We start from the raw sequence: 17,983 nt of genomic DNA on the forward strand, positions 1-17,983 counted from the left end.
CACCTTTTTATCATTTCTTGCACTCATTTTATTGGTTTGTGATAATCCAAAAAATCATTCAGATAAGCACAATAATACTCAAATATATTACTTTTCATTATGAAATATGAAATTGTTGGTGTTTTTTTTATTCAGTTTGTTTGAGATAATTAAAATACAATGATATCAATATGTTCAAATAAAAAAGTCCGTTCTTTCATTCAAAGAGGAGATTGAGAACAAAAGTGAAAATTGTCATCTGTTTTGAGTGTGTTTCTTTATTGTGAATGGTAAACAATTTCTCATTAAATTTGTGCGCAACAGCAACAGCAAGGTCTTTCATAGAAAAAAATATCAAAATATTTACATTTGTTTTGTGATTGATTTGCGCGAGGTGTACAGTGTAATGCGTACAGCATTATTCAACACACATTTTTTGCTTTATTGCTATACATACTGTCTATATACATTTGTTCCTCATCAAATTCAATCAAATCGATGAATAGTTTGCGGCGCTGACTATCGAACTCAAATCCATGTTTGAATGTAAATCAGTGCTGAATTATAGCGTGTAGCTCAAATGAAGAAACATTCACATACACAGCAGTGTGCATAGCATATACAGTTATCAATTTGTCATTCGTTTGTCCGAATCACGCCATAATTTTTTGTGTGATTGTATTTTTGCATTAATTTGTGAATGCTTCGCAGCTCGTTGCATCTGTATCGCATCCATTCTCAAGCAATAAGGACAAAAAGAGAGAGCTTGAAAGAGGAACGAAAGAGAAAGAAATCGCAAAGTATCATCACGAGGATTATACATTTACTATTATTTCCTTTTTCATATTTTGCTTAATTCAATCGGATTTCAATTTTTTTTGCAGCCTCTTATCACTATACCTACACTCCATTCTCGTTGATAGCGTCAATGTTAAATTAATGTTCACTTTTATTTTCTTTGCAATTTATTTTTGATTGAGTGAAGGAGGGAGAGAAAAAAAGTATGAGCAAAATTGCACGTTCGCCGAAAGAACGTTTCAAAAATAATCGTGATTTTATTTCAGAAATTGAATCGGATTGAAGGGTGTTGAAATAATTTCTATTTATAAACGATTTTCAGTTATTCGAACATAACAATGTGTGAGATGGGCTCCAAAGGTCATTGCGATTTCCAGAAAAAATAGTCAATTTTTTAGCAAACAACAGTTCTTATATCGCATCGTAATCGTCGACTTTGGAATTGGAATTATTACGACAAAAAAAAAACCTGATGTAATAATATTTAGATATTTTGTCGCATCGCGGTCGTGTAAGTACTTCAACCAAAAACAAAAAACATGAAACAACGACAAAACAAAATGATGATCTAGGTGAATCAGAGCCTAAGGGATTTCATTTTTTTAAATGATTATTGCTGTTATTGTTGTCTATCATATCTATATGACGGTGGATAAAGCTTCAACTTGTGATCATCGTATTTATCAGTGACTATTTTTGTAAATCATTCTGCCTACGTTGGCCACAGGCTAATACAATAGCGTTTCTATTCGATCATTCATGACAGTTCGCCTGATAACCAACGCATATATGTGAAAAAGGTCGTTTTAGAAAAAAAGGGATCCAACCATTCAAAGACGTAATTGTAAATGAAAAGCAATAAATCATTATGTTTCCAAAACAAACTAAAAACTATACGATTATGTGTGTTTGGTTCGAGTCATGGTATCGTATAAAGTGTTTGTGTGCTTTTTTTTGTCTAGACAAATTTGCTTTATCAACACAAACGGCCTTTGATGTATATAGTTCACTCGATTTTATAATTGTAAATATTTACATGTAATGAACGGTTCATAAAAAAATAGATTAACCGCTATTATTGAGAGGTTCTTGCGAAAGTGAAAGTGAATTTTTGTTTTGTCAAAAAAAAAACGTCGAATTATTGTTCTTCTGAAACCAACGATAAACAAAACCTCTCTTTCACCTTGTCACGGCGAGACACATGCGACAAACGTTCTGACATTCCAGTTTGAATTTGATCGATTTGTACTCATGTTTACCAATATAATTGCGGGAAAAAAATAACCTGCACTTCTGTTTATAAAGTTCTTGTTTTTTACTTTTCCTCCCACACGTAGTGTGAAGGGAAAAGTTTTGTAATGGGGGCTAAAAATAAAAATTCTCAAAATGGTCGGAGATGACCTTTTCTGGGTTATGAATGAAAAAATAATGGACTGGAGACCAGGTTGTTGTGGGTCTGTTCCACGTTGTACGTTGTACGTGACCGTTTTGTTCACCCATTATCTCTTTTCTCGTGATAGTTTTTCAAAATCTGATTTTATAGGATGCTTTGGAATATTGAGGAATAGATATCATTAGATTTTGGACCAAATTGGTCCGCTCCATCATGGCCTTATAGTGCATAAAAATTTTGTTTTTGAAAAGTTTGTATGGGGAATGTCAAAATTTGTTAATTTTATGGTCAAATTTAGATTCCTCGACCCAAAATTAGGGGGGTATGGTATCTTTGATGTTGGCTATCATGGTCTACCATGATTCAACATGGTTATTTAACCAATTTTTAGACTATTTTCGATCTTTTGACCAATAAACATGATAATTTTGGTCAGACATCATGGTCCATCATGGTATAACACCATTTAACACGGTTATTGGGGTCGGACATGATGGTCCAACCAATGAGAGGATGTGAAAACTTCAAGGCTCTTTGAACCGACGGTGGCGCCCAATATTTCAAAGCGGACGTCAATGTAATTTAACAACTTAAATCGAAACAAAACAGCGCGACAATTTTAAAATTTGCTGTCATTTCCTCCCATTGGGTCCAACACCACATGGTTATTGAGGTCGGTTAAACGTCTGCCATGGATTGAGTTTTTTTTGTATATTTATCTCATGATGTATACGGCGAAAAAGTTCGTCTTACAGTGTAAGACTTTTTATTCTCGTCTTCTTCTCGGCTGAATTGTCTGCGATGGAATTTTTTGCCTTCAATTAGTTTATTAAAAAAAAAACCGACATTATCACTTTTCTTTTCGGTTTAAAGTCCACCCGTATACACAATACCACATGATGTAATTCAATACAATTGACAGTAAAATACACTGAATGAGCTGTTATCAAAAGAATCTGATTAATGTGCTTAATCAGCGTATGGAAACATCGCTGTTGTTATATGTATACGTATAATCGCTTTTTTTTAGTAAGTAAAATCAACAGAAGGAACTGAACTTTGCACATATACTTCAATTTTATTAATGCTCCTGATTACGGAAAAAAAATTCTTTATCTCCCTTTCTATTTATTGGTAATGATACAGATTTTAAAGTCAAGTAGCATTTAAAAAAAATGCAACATGTGAATTGTGTGCATATTCGATTATCGTAATTGTTATTTTACGATGCTTTTAGAAGTTTGAATTTAAACCTGCGTCATTTCCTCGAGACACTTACGATTTGTTTCATAATAAATCTGCTTCCCCTCAGGGTGAAGCCAATCAAATAAAAAAAATACTTGTCTCTTGTTTTGACTTGAAACGTAACACAATACTTTCCTTCGACTACATAAATATGGTTGTGCAATAATGTCTTTGGTTTTACCGTTTATTCTCACCAATTCGGTACACAAAACCGAGAGCATTAGAAACAAGACCTATTCAAATTACCTTGTTGTTTGTTGATTTGTTATATATATATTTTCCAGTCAGTTTGCCGTGTGTTTGGACGATTGTGCATTTCCTCATTTCGGCACAGTCAGCTTATTAACGATACGCAAAGTTCATTCGCATACATTGAACTAATTTTTGTTTCTTTTATTTCGTTCTCTCCCTCTCATGCGCTCACTTGTAATTTTTATTGATTATTTTACAGCCAATTAAAATGTAAGGCGATGGGAATCGATAAATGCACACCACAGGGAGACAGAGACACGTGTACATTTGATATGTGCCAGCAAAGAATGCATAATATTGAAAAAAAAAAAACAATTCGCAATTTTCAATCGCATTCGATTTTATTAGTTTTTTTTATTGAATTTCATGAATTCGTGACTTGTAAACTATAAATTATATCCGCCTAATTTTCTATTAATTGGTACATTCTATTTCGGTTTATTTTCTAGAACAAAATAATATTTAGTTTTAATAAGTCGGCTGACAAATAATATGCTTTTCTATATAAAAACAATTTATTTTTCGACGATCTTCTTTTTTTCTCTCTCTTTCTCTTTCCATCATCGTAAATTATATATATATCATTATTTCGGCAAATTCTTTCAACTTATTCGCATAAACTAGTACAAAAAAGAGACACAAACGACAAGAAATTGCATGCACTGCATTTGGTTTCTCTATCATTTCGCATGCATATACAAAATGTTGTATTTGGTACACAATTTTTTTCTTTCTTCTTTCAATAAATTTCATGTAGAAAACTAGCTAATCTAAAAAAAATTAATCGCTATAATATTTTTTCCACGTGTTTATGAAATGCCTGACGTATATTTGCTACAATTTTATTGAACAACAAAAAGAAAAAAAGAAATTTATGTTCTTCAGTGTTCCTTTTTGGAATTTGCAACGCACCACAAATAAAATAAACAACGAATATTTTTTTGTGGATGTGTATGTGTGTAAAAAAGAATATGTGAACAACATAAAAAAAGAGCTTTCGCATTGACTTTGAACCAATCACGAAATCGATGATTTGTGCATTGACAAAAACAAAAAAAAAAAGACTGCTTTTCCTTTCACACGGTGTGGAAAAGTAAATATAAAAAAAATATACGCTAAAAGCAAAACAAAAATTGAAAACAGCTCATAAATGTTTACGATTCTATTTGAATGACTATTGAATAGAATTAAAATTTATCGGTTTCAAAATCAAATGAATGTTCGATACGATTTTTGTTTTATTTTTTGGCCCAAATGGAGAATATCACATTTGCCATCGTTTCCATTTCTATCGTGCGGAATCGATTGTGTGCTGGTGTGTTCGGATGATTCACCAAAATATGTGAAATAAAAGTGTGTTTTAATCATAGCCTATCACAATTGTAGTGTCTGCTCAAAACGATTTTCACCTCATCGTAATCGTTGTCATCGACATTTCTCGATCACTAGAGAAAGTTCTAGATATCGAGCAATAACAACGAATATTTATTCTAACTCACAATTTGGCCGCAACGTGTTGAGCATAATCAACGACAACGAGACACCGTATTTCGAACACAATCTATTTCCCGATATTCGATTAGCAACAAAGCATGCTCTGTGCACTTCGAATTGTGAAACATTTTCAATTAAAAGTATACTTGTTTGATATCGATTATTTCCTATTGTATTTCTTATTGATTTAAATTATCTTTTTTGTTGTTGTTTGGTCTTTGATTTCGCTTTTGATTTGCCCTTTTTTCGTATGTTTGAGTTCATTCTACTCGCTTATTCTCTTCATTTCTTTCTCTCTTCTTTTTTTTTACTTTGACTCACTTGCGTATGTGTGTTTGAGTGTGATATGAATCGAAATCGAAAGCAAAAAAAAATGTTATACTTAAATAAAAAAAAATTGACGAATTATTAAAGTGTTCATTGCTCATTGTTTGATGGGTGATGGTTGTTTTGCTGTTGCTGTTGTGGTGGTTGTTGTTTATTGTTCAACTGTCCATTTTGTTCGGTTTCGCTGCCAATGGCTATTGTCGATTGACCCGCTTGAACTTTTTCATTGATGAAATTTAAATATTGGGTTAGTCGCAATACGGCTATTAATGACGCCACATATTCCTGTACATCTTCTTTTTTCAACATTTTTACTTGACGCGATACGGTGCGATAAACACGGCGTGCAACTTTATTTGATAAACGTCCAACCGTTTGGCATGTATGAAGCACTGGATCAGCATTTGCATCGATTGGTGCTGGAAAATGAAACAAAAAAAATGTCATGAAGAAAAAATGATTAGTACTTGCGAATCAAATGGATCGATTCATTGGAAAAAGGGGCTCACAAAAAATTTATTTCTAATGAAAAGAGTTTCATTTTTGTCACACACTCTCTTTCTCTCTCTCTCTCTCTGCTTCAAGTAAGCAAGCTTGCGCGATCATATTCCACATCCGCAGATAATTTTAGCTGATAGTACACAATTTTTCTTTGGATTTTTTTTTGCTGAATTTCAGTTGGTCATTTTGGTGCTCTAACTTTAAATACTCAACCCATAATATCCGTATGCCGTCGAATGACTATGTTTTAAATACATATATTTGTGTTAATGTGGAATCCGGAATTGGACTTTGACTGAATTTCAATGACATTTCTATTTTGGGGTTATTGTTTGTTGTTGTTGTCGCTTTTTTTGATCGTGTGAGCAAAAAAAAAAACTAAGCCATTCAAATGATACCGCCAAATTTGCCGTTCGTTTCATTTGATTGAAATAAGTCATATGAACAATGCGTGAAGAGACCGAGCGCGTCGCATTTTCGAAACCGAGAAATAATTTAACGACCATATGGTTTTCGTCATCAAACTATTCACATTAACGAACGACAAAAACAACAACTTACTACTCTGTATAACGAACCGGCGAACGCGCGCGCATAGTGAATGTTTTGTGCGACGTGTAGTACGTATACGGTCCAAAGTTCACTGTCAATCAAGTTTAATGCTATCTTTTCAAAGCAACTACTTCTACTCTAAACGAACTGTATCAAGGAACAACAACAAAACTTGATGATAAACAAAGGAACAAACATAAAAGAAAAACGAGAATAACATCGCGACCATGCATATTTATATAGACGATTTATAATTTGTCTCATTGGACAGTGTGTGTTAATATCATAACAAAATTCTGTCGAATTTTATCTTGCTAGAAAAAGCAACAGATTTATGAATAAATTGTCAACAGAAGCAAACCATCGCGAATAAAATGTGGACTTTGATATTTGCGAAACTCGAATCTATCACGGCTATAAAGTCAAGACAGATGTATGTATAGAGAGAGGAAGGGAGTTAGAGAGAACGAGAGAAATGTGGTATATTTCCATCGTTATGCAATCGAATTGTGATGTGTGTAATATTTATCGGACTTTTTCGAAACCACTTCAAATCGTTCTACTTATTGATGGTGTTGTTCACGTGAACGATTACCGCGAATCATAATAACAAAAATCGAAAATAAATGCACACTTACTGTTGTCATCTTCAGCCGCATCGTTCTCATTTTTCGGGAAGTAATAGTCGAGTAAGCGTTCAGCCAATGCTGATGTGGTATCGAGTCCGGAAACGGCCATGCTACCGTATTGTGTGGCGAGTACTTCGTTTGCTTTTTGCCATGATAAATCCTTGAGTGAATGGGCTTTTTGTTGACCGGCCACACGCATCGAGCATACACGGCTCAATGTCGGTTGTACAACATCGACCACCTTATTTTTGGCTTGTTGATAAATCTCCTGTGGTTGTTCCTTGATTATTGGTGCTTTTGCTTCAAGCTTATCGATGCCACTGCACAGTGTTTGATCGACATAATGAATGGGACGATCAAGTGTTGAAATAATTGGTGCAGCTGTGTTCACCGCTAAATGTACAGCATCTTCAGCCGCTTGGAATGCCCAGTTGAAAATTGGATTATAACCTGCAAATATAAAGATAACACAAATCAGTGCCAAATTTTTGCTTATATTTTTTTGTACTTTATTTGCAAAATCATGCCAACAAAAAGCGGCTCAATTAACACGCATACTCGTCGATAAAAAGTGATGACTCTGAATGTAAAACTAAAAATAACCGTGTAATTTTTTTTTAATTTATGCAAGTTTGTTGAACAAATCACGAACTTTGTTGGAGTTGTCGATTTAATTACCTTGCACTGCCATGGTTTAATGTAAAAAACAGCTAGCCGAAAATGGAAAGAGCAAATCGGCAGCTACATATTTTCGATATTATTCTCAATAAAAGTGAATCAGACGCGTTCGCGTATCGAATTTTCATTTAATTGTATTTTCTTCGTCACATTTGTTCATTCATTTAACATGCGTGTGGAAAACAGGTTCAGCATTTGGTTGCATTTATCTACGAACAAGTTCATGCTCTGAGATTCTGGTTTCGAATAGATACGTGATGATCTGAATCACATAGTTCCACATTGTCGCTGTGGGTATGGCAGTTGGACTTGTTTCGAGATCAGAGTCGAAAGACAGTAAATATGAACGAAAGAAGAACATGTCGACACAAACTATTCATTTATTTTAATCGAAATGACCGTTGCGCTGATAAAACGCAATGTGAACATGCACTCGTAATTCTTATGTATACACGCACACAAAACAAGACAGACACACAGATTATTAGCTCAAATTAAACGGCAGACAAATTCATTTCACACAGCAAAGCTACATCAAGCGGCAAAGAGAAGAGACAGATAGAGAGAGAGATAGAGAGAGAGAACATACAGTAGATAACAAAAGCGAGTATTTGGGTGCAACGAAACCAGAAATTAATATAATTACAAGACACCGATGTAGAATAAGGTTGTTTGGTTGAAACAGGATTCGAAATATTTACTTCAGCGATTATATTTATGTGCTCATTTCTCCCTCTATCTCTCTCTCTCTTTCTCTCTCTCTCTCTCTCTCATTTTCATTCTGTATCAGAATGCATTTTTTCGGTCAACGAAGAACGTTACACACACACGCATGTTCAATGTTCAGGTGATTATACATGTCTTTTATTCACCTTGAATGAAAGAAGAGAAAGAGATCTGCGAATCGAGGTTTGTTCGCTTGTAAATTGCAAAAATGCTACGCATTTACGCTCAACCGACTCAATTCATTCCAACACACGAATTCATCGTATGCTTACATTACTCATTTTTCTTTTGCATTTGCCGGGTGGTAAATATAAGCAGTAACAACCAGCGACGATTTATTTTTAAAAATGAAAACAAGTATCAAGAGACGAATAATAACAACCGTCGTCGTCGTCGTGATCATCATCGTGCTCGCTATTTTCAAAACGCTTTACAAAGTAATCACTCGCAATTTTGGTCATGTATTAATGAACGAAAATTATTTTCATAAGTTATTCCCTCGTGAATATAATGATAATCAATTGGATGGAAATTATAAGACTTTTGTTTTGCGCACGCATATTCACTGCCAACTGGAATTGAGCATAAAAATCAAAATTGGCCGTTTTTTTATTCGTTGCTGTGTATAAGTGTGAATTCATTAAAGCGATCCCAATGTGCATGATCAATTTCGACAATTTAGATTTCATGTAGTCGCACGCGTAACGGTCATTGCATTCAATGATGTTTAATCGAAGACGAAGAAGAAAAAAATTATACCGTCGACTACATGCCGCCGTATGATGGAGTTTTTGTCGATTTTTGTTGTTGCTCTTTTTTCATACCATTCGTTTGCTCTGTCGCTCTCTCTTTCCGCGCTTTTGCACTTTTATACACTTAAATTAGCACAGACAAGAAGAACTATACAGAAAATGTGCACACACAGAGCAACCGAAATACATTGAAATTGTTGGAGAGTGCGAATGCCACTCTATTGTGCGAAAAGTGTTTGAGTAAGAGCCTCAAAGATTATAAATGCGAATTTGTGTGATTTGTGAATGTCTCTGTGTCTGTGTTTGCCAGAGTATATATGTGAAAATTTCAGGCACACCATTTGAAGTAGTTATTTCAATTGAACAAAAATAGTCACACACACAATGGCAAGTGTCCATCTCAACGATAATCATATCGTTTGTGTGTAATTTTCGCACCACAGTGACAAACGATTGATTTGTGTGTCATTTTAGAAAATGTTTCGATATCATATTTAACATAGAATGAGTGGCTTCGCTGTGTCGAAATGTTTTTAAGCTGCTTTATGCGCTTATGTCTGAGTGTGTGTGTGTGTATGGATGCTAGAGTGCGCCATCGATTATTTATACTACAATGCGTAGGCGTGTGTGTGTGTGAGAGAGTGAATGACGATGCATTGAAAAGAAGGCTCGTTTATTTCACTAAAAAGAATCAAACACCATACAATGACTCTTTCTCTCCGTTCAAATCGATGCAAATTGTATATTATGTGTATGATTGCATTGACAGTGTGCGCTCGCTTCGTTTTGAACAGTCAAAGTGCGTTGTACCGAATGTGGAACGCGCATGAAATGCGCTTGAATTTAATTGATGAACATCTATTGAATCAATCAACGAAAAACATTTCAATGCCTTTCAGATCAACACAAAATTGACTCTCTTGCCATTTATTCATATTGTATGATAGTGTTTGATGCAATTTTTTTGGGGGAAAAAACCGTTTGCCAATTTATATAGGCAGTAAACTTTATGACTTTACATCATTAAAATGCAACTATAAAAGTTTTTTTTTTTCATGACATGTCAAATACTACACACATTTCACGAAAATGATAAGATAGAGGTCTTGAACGAGAAACGAGCGGATTGTAATATATGAAGAAAAAAATATAGAAAAAGTCACATGCATGCTTAATCAAATGAAATACAATGACAAAAATTCAAGACCCGCTTGTGATAACCTATTGAGATGTTCATATGCTTACACGAGTGAAAATAACAGCAAAAAAAGATCTATATCGTTCAAATTACATTCAGTTCACAGGCGGACAGTGAATGTGAGAAAAATATGCAGGAATCAAGTGCTTTCTACTGAGGCTGTACGATCATTTTCAACCAATTAACGCAATAATGAACGAAAGCATTGGTCGGTTTTTTCGATTAGAGAACACTCTGGGGTTATTGGTTGCACACTAATGTGATAATTACCGCCGATATGCGTTCAAGTGTTTGACGGTTTTCATTTTCTTCTTTCAAATGGAAGTGTTTCAACTACATCGATGCGAACAATTTTGTGTTTGTATGTTTGAACAATTGTTCGAGACGAATTGAAAATAACGAAAACAATTTGATTATTTGAAGGGGGCATAGAAGAAGGAGAGAGCGAGAGAGAAGTCGAAAATCCATTTAAGTACTTATGCACTGCGAACAGAAAAAAAAAATGACGCAATTCATATAATAATTTGACGATAAACATTTTCCAATTGAAAATCGCAAATCAGCACTGTCTTTTGATGCTTATGCATGTTTTTGGGCAATCGCAATAATATCAAAACACTTGCTTGATTTTTCGCCGACAATTTGCACATTTTTTTTTACTTCGTTCATGTTTTGAACGTGATCATTTATCGCTGATAGAGAACAAATGGAAAAATATCACCTTTTTTTTCATTCGTTCCCGCTGCAAAAATGTATTCGTTCACCTTCAAACTAAATGGAATCAACGAATGTTAATAAAAACCTATTTATGGTGACTTTCAGTGGCAGTTAAATTTGCAGGGAAAAAAATGGAACATGCGATAGCATTGAATTGAACGGTAATTTATTTTTTTAATTTTTTTTTTTCGTTTTCCTTCTTCGTTATGGATTGGTGACAATTATTCCAATTAACAAATGATTTTTTCAAATGGATACGACTGACAAAAACTTTAACGTTTTAACTTTTGATTCGCAATGCAGCACGTAACGAGTAACTGTAATATTTCAGATATAACACGAAAAAAAAATGGTGTCGACTATTTAATGCACACTTTGAATGCTGTCTCGTACGCAATTCGATCGCATGACGATAGACCACGTTTTTACAAGTATTTCTTGTGCATGTTTTCATCGCATCGCTTAAATTTGGCATGTGGTTTTGTTGTTAGGGAGAAAAAATTCTAATTTCACAATGGAATTTAAATAAAATAAAATTGTTTACCTTTAACACGTCCATAGACACCTTGTCCCTGATGCCAGGCGGCTTCGACAACTGGCAATTTCAGCATTTTCTCAAATGATTCCAAATGTGGTAGAAGCGCAGCACTATCACTATTCGCAATGTTGTTGTATTCTACAGCTAAGTTATTTTGATTTTTCTCCAGGGCCATTTTTATTTCTCTTTTATTTTTTTTTTATTTTGCACCAACTAATTTATATGTATAGATATATAGTTCGAAACGAAAACCGAAACTTTCTATTTCTTTTTCACAAACAAATCCAAAATTTAAAATGTGTGAACAAAAACAAGATAATTGTTGCTGTTGCTGTTAAACCACCAGTTTTATTTCTTAGACAATTGGTTACAATGGTACGTTTATTGCGATATTTTTTCAAACAATTTTTTTTTTCTTTGCTTCTTTATTGAAATGAGTTTACGCACAATATATGGATGAGTAAAGTTTGAAACACATGTGTTTCGATTGAGTTCAGTTCTCAAAATGATGGTGAGTTGTTTCGGTTTTATCAATTTTATTGCCGCATACGAAGCATGAGCGTGTGGGACAGAGAGCGCATACATGAAAGATAGAAACGACAAAATGATCACTGTGGTGCAGTGCATCAACAAACACATTTTTTCGTGTCGGGCGTGTCGCATGCGCTTGAAAAGGACATAAAATGTGCGAGAATGAATAAAAAAAAAGCTGCGTCGCAACCGATTACAGTGTATTGGACTGAACAACGAAGATAGAGAAAAAAGACACAGAGAGAAAAAGACAGGTTCGCGTCCGAACGATTTCTGTGTATGTGTATGAATATCCACTGGCGACAAAAGACCAGTCTGTGTTGATTGTGTTATGACTGTGTATGCGATTGTTAATAAAATAAAATTAAAAAACAAATGCGCATAATTGAGTATGTAAAAATCGTTTAGAAATTCCAACGAAAGAGAATACAAAGAGTCTCAAAGACTCGAACGATCTGTGATTGGCGTTGCGTCGAGTTTAAAGCGCACTTACAAACGGCGCGCACAAAACATTTTAAATATGTCTGCGTTTTAGAAGATAGAATGAAGTTGATGAATGCGGTAGCCGGTTGTCTGCGATTAGCTGTGTATGTGCTTACGTGTGAAATGATTTGCTTCGGAGCACATAAGTCTGTAGTTGTGATTTAATCGCATGCTCTTTAATTCTTTTGGTTTTGTCGTTATTCCGGTTAAATGTGAACTTTGAGTTCTCCTCAATAAATTGGATGACTCTACGTGAGCGCCATACTGGTGCCAAAGTCGCGCGCTTACAAAATAACTTATAAAATGTGATGATGAGCAATTGATCATGTTTTTTCTTCTTCTTTATTTACAGCAACGGTACGTTTAACGTGATAAACCTGACTCGATACGCACCCCAAACATTCAAATCTCATAATTAATATGCACTTTTTGTAACGGTTTTTTTTCTATTGTTTTAGTACTGATGTTTCGCTAATTGTTGTATATGAATGAGCAACTGTGATGTCAATGAACTACTTTTAAAAATAGAGATCTTTGTGTAAAATATTTAGTTGATTTTAAATTGAATCTTTCAATCGAATGATAAACCATTCAAATGTAGTTAATCCTGGTCATAAATAATGCCATTGACTTTATTATATAAATGCGTAAGTAGTGATTTGATACGAGACACTCGACACAAAAGACAAATTAAGTGTCATTTGAAGGTTAAACCGAAAACTAAATCAACGATACGATGGATGCCACTCCAATTTTCGATTGTTTAAAATTCAACGCATTACGTGACATCTCTTCAAAATGATTAAAGTCTAAAGTCGAACATCTATGACGTATTGGAATATATTTTTTTTTCAGTGATGAATTTTCCCAGAATAGAATCGCAAGTCTCGTTATGGATGTTATACGTAGTATATAAATTGTCGTGTACCAAAAAATATTGCTTTTGAAATGTCTATACTCCATAAGTTTGAGAAATACACGTTGTTATGATGAAATTGACTTCGACCGTCGCAAAAAAAATATTGAATCATCACTTACAAGCATCGATAAGGGGAATTTTGCAAGACATTTTAAACTTTGAGCCCATAGAACAGTAACCACATAGCGACACACTATACAGACGTGATGTGTGTTGACTATACATTTTTCAACTGGGATCTTATCAATCGCATCAACCAATGGAAATCAAAACATCTGCATTTTTTTAAATATTTAATTATATGCACGTGCTATGTGAAAAGTCAGCACACAAGAAATACCATTACATCGCATTATTTCCAAGTTCCTTTATTCACTAGTTAGTATTAAGCTAAATGACGACTTTTAAGCGAATCTAAACATCTAATTGAGCAGTTGAATATCGTCTGTTCAATAATAAAGCTAAAATAATTTATTCTCGAACCATTGCCAAACGGGTGAATTTTGACCGTCTACCATGTACATCACACATTTTTTATTTATCCTGAAAGAAAAAAATAGTTGAGAATTTAAAGAAAATCCATATTTTTAATGGATCGGAAAAATAATTTTACCACTTTTTGCATCCGACAATTGGGAATTCCTTTCGGAAGCATTGCGGCCGCAAGATATTAAAGTACGTGTATCCGATTTTATTCGAAATTAACGTATCGGTTCTCTTTAAACAATTGTAAAATTTAAGGTCACAGGCGCAATGTGTGCGTGTGAATAATCCGGTATTGCGTAGACCTTTGAACTCGCCACCCGATTTTATGAAAGCAGGACATTCATCTGAAAATGTGAACAAAATTCGATATTTATAATTGTTTCCTGTCGAAATAATTGATATTGAGAAATAGAAATACCATGTTGTTTGCAGCAAATATCGGTGTTTCGAAATAGTCCGATTTCATTTTGGTTGCTGGCCTGATTTCCGTCACCACACCACAGTGTACCGGGATAAATTGCCTTCAATCGATCTTTAATTCCATCGGTGATGGCTGTTATTGGTGACGGTGCCGGTCGTGTTACAATCTGACGGACTGGAAACGATGGTGGCGGTGACAACGGTGGTATGGCCTTTGTTACGTAACGTGATTTAACGGATATACGATTGTTGAAAAAATTCGGTACTTCGAATACGGAGTGATGCAACGGAATTGAAAACATCTTCATAAATTCACTTAATGAATCTACTTGAAAACCACATAATATAGAGTCAGTGACCTTGTCGAACAAATACGAACATTTAGCAAGCACATTACCTGATTGATTTTCACTAATCGGCTGTTTAACCATGGCAGAATGTTGATTCACACCGCCTACCGTTGATTCAAACACATACGGACCGGTGTCGGTCTGGAAAAAAAGAAAACATTCGCAATTTATTTACGATTCACTGGTTTTGAGCATATTGCATCCTCAAATCGGAAAACAATTTGCTGCTTTTTCTACGAATTTCATTCTAAACATTTGGTTTGATTGGCAACCAATTGGAAATGGCTACACCAATGGTCACGTAGAGAAGATTTATTTAAATTAAAATTGGATGATCGAAAAAAAATCATCATCCGAACATTGCTCATTCAGTTTGTGATTCATCGGTTATCAATTAGTGATACATACATACTTGAATGAAAACCGTTTTCGATTTAACATTGTCATTTATTTCATTTGATTATTGATTTTCAGAATTCAGTTTGGCTTTAATTTTAATCAATTGCAATTGTTAATCAATTTAATGTCATTTCTAATTGATTCGATGATAATTATTATCAGGCACATGCAAGATGCAATTCATGCAAGTGACCTTTTCAATTTCAATTCGAAGAGAGTTTGTACTTTGAATCAGCCACGGACTCAATTGTGATTACAGCCAGATAGAAAACAGAAGAAGCAAGATAATAATGCAATTTTGAATTATTGATGTTTCACGTTTTTTTTTTCTTCTCTGAAACCTTATGATGAACTCTTATGAGAATGTTACGGATAAAATAAATCGTAATTATGTTTGTGAAATGATTTCAATGAAAAATATACGATTGATAAGAACTACATTACATTGTCGTACTAATAGCAATGGTCAAAAGGTTATCAGCGTTTCTTTTCTTCATCGAAACCGAAACGACTAGTAAAACAAACTTTGTAACATGATCGTCGCATTTTGAAGATGCATCTCTCAGAATGGCCATTATTTTGATATTGAAATGACATTGTATTTACTTACGATTTCATGTGAACCAACGTATTTATTGTAGCCGCTGGTAAATTGGCTGTAATCGATTTTATTCAAATCATGGACTTCCGATGCAAATTCACTGGGTCGGTATTCATCGGAATCGAATGTTGTTGACGACGATGAGATGATCGAATCAAGTGGATTTACTGTTATACCAAAAACCACTGTAATTCGCTCGTGTAAAACCAATGTCAGCAAAATAAGCAAAGCGTTAAATTTGTAGCATTCAAATAGACAACATCTCATCGATTGCATCACATGCGTCATTTTGTTGAGAAAAAAAAGATTGTTTTCTACTCTAGTTTTCGTTTTGTTCAATTCATTCATGCAGTCTATTATTTTCCACGCGCCAATTTTATGTGTTTACGCGGCCGCACATTCGTCGTCGTTGTCGATTCACTCCACAAATTGAGATCGAGAGTTAACTATGCGTGTGATTGAAAAATTGCACACACAATTTGGTCTTTGGCTGCGCTACCTTTTTTTCTCGACTGTCTCTCTTTCTCTTGACAAGCGATTTGTTGATTTCGGACCAAAATTAGAAACGTTGTCTCTTCGTTGTGTATGAGCGATTTTCGGCGCAGGTTGTATGGAATAATCGATTTCGTAATCTGCAAAATTCAATGCAATGTATAGGCAAAACAAATTTTTTGATCTTATTCAACTAATCGCATCTGTTGTGAATTTTTTTCGGTAGAAAATTGTTTTTTCATGAGCAGAAAAAAAGTTGTTTACAGTGAAAAAATGACTTGCAGAAAAAAAATAGTGGAAAATTTTCGGTTGGAATTTTATTGAAACTTTTTTTTTAGCTCGAAACAATTAAAATTCTAAAAATGACTCATTCGAATTCACAATGATCAAATTAAAGGAGAAGCGAAAAGCTTTGACTTATTTCACGATAACGGACACACAACGTTGTTTTTTCTGTTTAAAATGTTCAAACCATTGTCTACTTGCAGGAGTTTTACTCTATTGAATAGAGTTTAAGCCACTATCACTTTCCGTCGCCCGTTACATTTTCAATTTATTTCAAATTTTTGTTTCATCAAGATATTATTTTGTTTCTCTTTTTTATTAATAAAAAATCTCGTACCAATTTCGAAAAACATGCGAAAAAATGTCCGAAAATTGAATTAAATCCTACTAATTGGCTACTTTTCCATGTAATTTTTCAATAACTTTAATCATAATAAACCACTTTATTCACATTACTTCTGACGTGAACAGCTTTGAACTAAAGGTGCACTGTTTTTTTTTTGTTTTGGTGTGAACTGTTGTGAATCCAAATACGCACTGTTCGTATGGCAGAGATTTAGCTAACCAGCAAACATATGTTTTGACTGGGCACATGGTTTGTTTGCGCGTTTGGTGGAAAAGCGAAATAAAATGTGTGATCAACAGAAATCCGCGTACGCGCAATATAACAATTGCAGAGTAGTACAATGGCGTCCACAAATAAAAAAGGAGGCTAGCTAAAATATAAATACATAATTAGTAATTGTTGCGTCTGCAATTTGATTGCGTCTCTTTCTCTCTCTCTCTCTATCTCTCTCGCGTCGGTATTATTTCTTTTTGCTTGAGCTTGAATGCTGAGCACTCGTTTCCAATTTTCTGTGTGCAATTCAATTGAAAGCCGTGCACAGTGTGTTTTTCATTCAATTTAACTGAAGACGAACAACAACAAAAACGCTCATTCTCTTAAGCATTACCGTTCTATTGTGTCGACCCAAACCACAGCACCGCTGCGAAGAATCCAAAGCCCATTTACTTTCAATTTGTTTGCTCGTTTTTAATAACACAGAAAATCAACTACCGTTTAATGCCATTTACATTTTAGCATTTAATTGTTTTGGAAGTGTTTGCGGCCGAAGCGTTGTGTGCTGGCGATTTATTGATAAATGACTTGATTGCTACAATAAACAAAAATGCGATGTGTCTTTGGAAGTGCCACGGCAAACACGAGTATTCGCGCGCTCACACGCACACACAAACGA

At 34.4% G+C, this 17,983-nt stretch overlaps 2 protein-coding genes across 4 annotated transcripts; both read right to left on the reverse strand.

The window, feature by feature from the left end:
• Positions 1-5,358: 5,358 nt before the first annotated feature.
• Positions 5,359-12,296, reverse strand: LOC116343639 (lipid storage droplets surface-binding protein 2). Its single transcript, XM_031771836.1, has 3 exons — positions 11,786-12,296; positions 7,180-7,620; positions 5,359-5,907 (listed from the first exon to the last, which is right to left on the reverse strand). Exons 1-3 carry the CDS (start codon positions 11,952-11,954, stop codon positions 5,579-5,581), a joined length of 939 nt encoding a protein of 312 aa, XP_031627696.1. The 5' UTR covers positions 11,955-12,296; the 3' UTR covers positions 5,359-5,578.
• A 1,768-nt stretch (positions 12,297-14,064) lies between these two features.
• LOC116344217 lies at positions 14,065-17,268 on the reverse strand. Of its 3 annotated transcripts, none has more exons than XM_031772666.1 (6): positions 17,202-17,268; positions 15,978-16,600; positions 15,016-15,109; positions 14,617-14,943; positions 14,326-14,542; positions 14,065-14,255 (listed from the first exon to the last, which is right to left on the reverse strand). In XM_031772666.1, the coding sequence occupies exons 2-6, from the start codon at positions 16,314-16,316 to the stop codon at positions 14,174-14,176; spliced, it is 1,059 nt and encodes a 352-aa protein (XP_031628526.1). In that variant the 5' UTR covers positions 16,317-16,600; positions 17,202-17,268; the 3' UTR covers positions 14,065-14,173. The 3 variants fall into 3 exon arrangements, with proteins under 3 accessions (XP_031628526.1, XP_031628528.1, XP_031628529.1); XM_031772668.1 differs by having other exon boundaries at positions 17,197-17,268; XM_031772669.1 differs by lacking the exon at positions 17,202-17,268 and adding an exon at positions 16,933-17,049.
• Between the last annotated feature and the right edge of the window lie 715 nt (positions 17,269-17,983).

Source organism: Contarinia nasturtii, unplaced genomic scaffold, assembly GCF_009176525.2.
Source record: "Contarinia nasturtii isolate CC-2019 unplaced genomic scaffold, AAFC_CNas_1.1 Cnas_scaffold_1037, whole genome shotgun sequence".
In the NCBI taxonomy this organism is placed as follows: domain Eukaryota; kingdom Metazoa; phylum Arthropoda; class Insecta; order Diptera; family Cecidomyiidae; genus Contarinia; species Contarinia nasturtii.